The following is a 5,176-nucleotide window of genomic DNA, read 5'->3' on the forward strand; positions in this document are numbered from 1 at the left end:
TCCTTCAAAAAAAAAAAAAAAAAACAACACAACAAAGGACCAAATATATTGCATATTATATATATTGTCTGTTACAGCCTCCCTGCCACTGCTGTTTTTCTTTAATATATGAAATTAACCCATTCAGATGCTTTCACATCAGTATTATAGCCTATAATGGTACCTCTCAAAGCTGAGTGCATCCGCCTACCTGCAGGTTGTACGGCTTCCCTGCCCGGATCAGTTGAGACACCAGGAAGTTAGTGTGGAAAAAGTGCACATTTTCATCTAGAAATCCATGCAGGATCAGCAACCTGTTGGGCCTGTGTTTAACAGGAAGGTAGAGCATTAACTTTCTTTTCTCATCTTTACATCCACATACAGTATGCAGCAGAAAACGTACCTGCTACAGCTAACATGACAGCAAATGCAGGGGTAAACCGTACACTCGTACTAATACTTTCACTGTTGGTGAAATTAACTATGCAGACATCAGGCTGGCTGTTAGATAAATGACGGAGGTCACGCTGTAGTGTGTTGTAATGTTATTGAGTAGGCTTTTCTCTTGCTAAGTATAAAACTGAAAGTGGTGCATTTTAAAATGGCAGTCCTCACTCATTTGGGAGTTTGTCGACATGCAGGGCAACAGAACAAGCCTCGTATCCCTTCTGGTTTTTTTCAGGCATGTCCAGATATCGTTCTGTGTATCCAGTGTCGTAGGCCATCCACAACGTCACCGGAGCTCCTGCAATGGCAACCTAAAAACAAGCAAATGTTTTCCCTCCAATAAAAGTCTAGCTCAGCCTGAAGTATAGCCTTTAGTTATTTCATATTTTGTGCATTATCTAGCTATTGAGAGTGTGACGGTCTAAAAGAGTTATACAAATATAGCCAATGACTGTAACGGGTAGCAAAACCTTCAAGCTCACAAAAGAGATTTTATTGAAAAGCTTTTAATAATCAGGCTGAAATGGTAACTAAATCAGCTATTAGGCTCTAAAAGGCCTCCACATGATGAATCTCTATGCAGACTTTAACTCTCCATTTTCAGTGTCCTACTTGTTCATCAGCTGCAGTTTGCTCCAGTTTAGCACAAGCGCACAAAACAAAGTGTTAGTGGTTTGACCTTGAAGATGTCAGGTTTGTGCATGAGGCCCATGAGAGAGAGGAAGCCTCCGTATGACCAGCCATGGATTGCAACGCGGCTCAGGTCCACAAACTTGTACTTGTTAGCTATGTAGTGTAAACCCTCCACCTGGTCTTCAATCTCCACCTGCCCCTGGATGGAGGACAACAGAGAGCTCACTCACCTTTCATGTAAAATGCACACATGGAAGATTTTTCTAAAAACGATATTCACAAAGTGATAAAATACAATGAAATCAGGCTAAAAACTCATTACACTAGGTTGCATATGTCCTCATGATATTCAACTTCTGTTTATCATCAGACAACACTAGGTCCTCATAATATTCAACTTCTGTTTATCATCAGACAACTGCTAAACATTAGGAGGGAGTAGCTGCTTTCTCTTCATTGCTACATGTTTCTCCCTCTTGCTCTCCAACAGATACTTTCTGTGATAAATACCATTTTGTCCTTCACAGCTCCTTCAAACTTGAGTCCTCGCTGACAGGACCCCCGCCCATCGATGACCAGCACAACGTAGCCCAGAGAAGCCAGCGTGCTCAATCGCAGGTACTTAACTCCTTTAAAGGAGTTATTCACTAACTGCACCTGGAAAATAAAAATCACAGCAAAGCCATTTGCTCAAAATAAATATCCATGCCGGTCTTCCTTCTTTCTAATCTTCAATTAATATACAATATATTAATACATTATCTTTAACTGTGTCACTTTCAGTCAAATGATGCAGATACAGTATGTGTCCTGCTGCATTAAAACACTGAAAAAATTTGCAATACCACAGCTTAGACATACTCTAATACACTTAGAAGTTATACTTTTAAACAGGTATTCAAGTATAAATGCATTAGTATCAAAATATACTTAAAGTACTACTTATGCAGAACTGCCTATTTGAGAATCATACATTATTTGATTCATTGGTCATTTTAATACACTGCTAGGTAGCTTATGAGCTACTCCCATCCCCTATCTTATCTTAACCTATAATCACACAATATAATTTAATTGTGGATTACATTTCATATTCTTAATCTCAATTTATAAAGGAAAGTTCACAAAATGTGGTGAAGTAAAAAAAAAAAAAAAAAAATTCTACCTCTGAAATGTCATGAAGAAGAAATGGTACGAACACATACAGATTCAAAATAGCTAAGCTTTGGTGACTGCAGTGTGGACGAGCACTTATTTAATTTGTCGAGCTCTGCAGGGGGGTGCAGGGCTGCAAAGCTAGGTCTCATTCATAAGGTGCTGGCCCAGCCTTTTGAATCTGCATGTGTGAAAACACTAAAAAATGGCACAAATAATAAGAATACTATACTTATTTTATATACAAATCCCTTACTGTAGTCTATATGTCATGATTCTATTTAAAGTGGAAGAGACCAAACCTGAGGACCGCCGTAAACAAAGATGACGGTGGGATGCTTTTTGGCGGGGGCCAGGTTGCGTGGCTTGTACAACATGCCGTACAGCTCGAAGCCTGATTTCCCTGTGAAGCTGAAAATCTCTGGAGGACTGTGGTAAAATGGGAAACCTGGAAGCAAACGTAAAAAACACAATAAAAGATTATCTTGGTTAACATTTCCTCTATCAAAAATCTACTAATGTCTCAAGCAGCTTTTGTTTTCATTACCAGCGGACTCCATCATGCTTGCCCAGAACTGTGGCTCTTTGTGTAGCGGGTCACTGTCTGAGCCGTTCAGCTTATAGATGTGTACACAGGGTGCGGAGGTCAAGCTACTGTAATGACTGACAAACATGTCAAATGTCTGTGTGGAAGAAAGGAGAAAGACAACTGCAGGTTAAGCACATTTTCATCCTCCAGTTGTACCGCATTTCTCCTTAAGTAAAATGAACCCAGTGAGGTTTTAAAAACTGATGCACCAATGTCTTTCTAAAGGATATTTATGATGATATTACTACCTTTATATTTAAAGACACTCAACTGATCGAACAAGCTAACCAATAGCAACAGTTAACATCTACCTGACATTAAAACTATTCCAGCCTAAATCTACAGGTCACCTGAGGAGCTTGAGTAAAAGTTGCAGTTACCGGTGTCATGGCACTGGTTTAAAACAAAAAAAGAAACTACCCCAATGTTCACTCAGAGTTTTGAGCCATTAACACATAACTGGATGCATGCATACGTGTTTTCATACCTGGCTCACAGAGCAGCTGTGGGAGAATCCAGGTTTGGTGAGTCGGACAATCTCACCCGGTGCATCGTAGCTCACCACATAAAGGTGATGCTCCAGAGGAGAGTCTTTGGTTCCCTGGAAGTAAACCAGCTTTGTTGCTTCATCCACCCAAATCTGAGGACTGGATGAACGCTACACAGACACCACAAAGGAAAAAAAAAACTATTGGAATGTTTATATCAATACAAAGGCAAGAAAAAAAGTCAGTGCCTTCTTAGTTTTTCTAAAGCAATATTCATTAAATCCTCAGTACATGACACAACAGGCACATAAACCAGAAACAGAAAATATGCTGTATGTATGTATGTATGTATGTATCTACTCCGACCCAGTGCAATTTATTTGTATTTTAATAAACTTCTTTTCATTTTTAAAGACATGGTTACTAATAAATTCATTTCACTGCTAATGAAACTTGCACTAGTCTTCTAGTGTAAGTTTCACTGTATATTTCTTTTGACACACCCCTTATTTATTTGTGTAGCCAGGCTGCCTTTGGAAACTGAACCCATAACCCTTGTCATGTTAGTAACCAGGGTTATGGGTTCAGTTTCTTAGTTCTGTTGTGGAGTTGTTTTTGTCATTAGTTTGTTTATATTCAGTGCATGTCTGAATAAACTTCCATCGTTAAACTGCAGCTACTGTCGCTTGCGAATTCTGTTATTAAACCCACTGCCCTAGACTTCTTGGAGGTTGTAACACTTGTACACCTGACCTTGTGCATCTAAAATATTATGTAAAACATAGTGCACTAGTCGAGGTCCTTCATTAGCGCCATCCTGGCCTAGTGACACAGTAACATGTCAGCTGCCCTTGAACGAAAACGTAGGTGGGTAGGGGTTTACCTTTGCTCCGTGATTGGCCAGCACCTCCCACTCCCCGCTGGTTAGCGTCACCTCCTCTTTGACCGAACACTTGAAATCATCTGAACACAGAGGAGCAAAGATTTGTTAAGAATTTGTTTAGAACACACTATAATGTAGCTGTAAGCAGAAATATGTGTTTATTAATCTATTTTCTAACAATTATAATTCCTCCTGTGGGCAACTATAAGTGAAGGCTGCAGTATAAACAGTCAGTAATTTACAATATGGCAAAATGCAGCAGTAATAATAATAATAATAATAATAAATATGTCATTGTAGTAAAAGGAAGCAAAAACAAACTAATTTAATAAACAAATAACTGTGTATAACTCATTATTGTGTTATAAAGTATGTGCTACTTTCCTTTTACTTTTCCATTTTCCCCCACTCACAGGGAACAATTAAACCATTTTTATACTGTGTGGCATAAATTATTCTTTGCAATAAGATGTGGTTAAACTGAAATCCTCAAATAGTAAAGAAAGTAAATTAATTTGAAAAGGGGACCAAAAAAAAACCACTGCATAAATACAGTGGGTACGGAAAGTATTCAGACCCCCTTAAATTTTTCACTCTTTGTTATATTGCAGCCATATGCTAAAATCATTTAAGTTCATTTTTTTTCCTCATTAATGTACACACAGCACCCCATATTGACAGAAAAACACAGAATGTTTGACATTTTTGCAGATTTATTAAAAAAGAAAAACTGAAATATCACATGGTCATAAGTATTCAGCCCCTTTGCTCAGTATTTAGTAGAAGCACCCTTTTGAGCTAATACAGCCATGAGTCTTTTTGGGAATGATGCAACAAGTTTTTCACACCTGCATTTGGGGATCCTCTGCCATTCCTCCTTGCAGATCCTCTCCAGTGCTGTCAGGTTGGATGGTAAACGTTGGTGGACAGCCATTTTCAGGTCTCTCCAGAGATGCTCAATGGGGTTTAAGTCAGGGCTCTGGCTGGCCCATTCAAGAACAG

At 38.8% G+C, this 5,176-nt stretch overlaps 1 protein-coding gene across 1 annotated transcript in view; it reads right to left on the reverse strand.

Moving 5' to 3' along the window:
• LOC109966873 (dipeptidyl peptidase 9-like) overlaps positions 1-5,176 on the reverse strand; it is a 15,525-nt gene that overhangs the window by 662 nt on the left and 9,687 nt on the right. Inside the window, exons 14-21 of the mRNA XM_020612081.1 lie at positions 4,175-4,254; positions 3,291-3,461; positions 2,762-2,897; positions 2,517-2,662; positions 1,570-1,716; positions 1,106-1,258; positions 595-737; positions 191-302 (exon numbers count right to left, since the gene is read on the reverse strand). Coding sequence (XP_020467737.1) covers positions 191-302; positions 595-737; positions 1,106-1,258; positions 1,570-1,716; positions 2,517-2,662; positions 2,762-2,897; positions 3,291-3,461; positions 4,175-4,254 — 1,088 coding nt within the window. The remainder of the gene's footprint in view (positions 1-190; positions 303-594; positions 738-1,105; positions 1,259-1,569; positions 1,717-2,516; positions 2,663-2,761; positions 2,898-3,290; positions 3,462-4,174; positions 4,255-5,176) is intronic.

The sequence above is a fragment of the Monopterus albus genome, unplaced genomic scaffold, assembly GCF_001952655.1.
Source record: "Monopterus albus unplaced genomic scaffold, M_albus_1.0 scaffold120.1, whole genome shotgun sequence".
Lineage (NCBI taxonomy): Eukaryota > Metazoa > Chordata > Actinopteri > Synbranchiformes > Synbranchidae > Monopterus > Monopterus albus.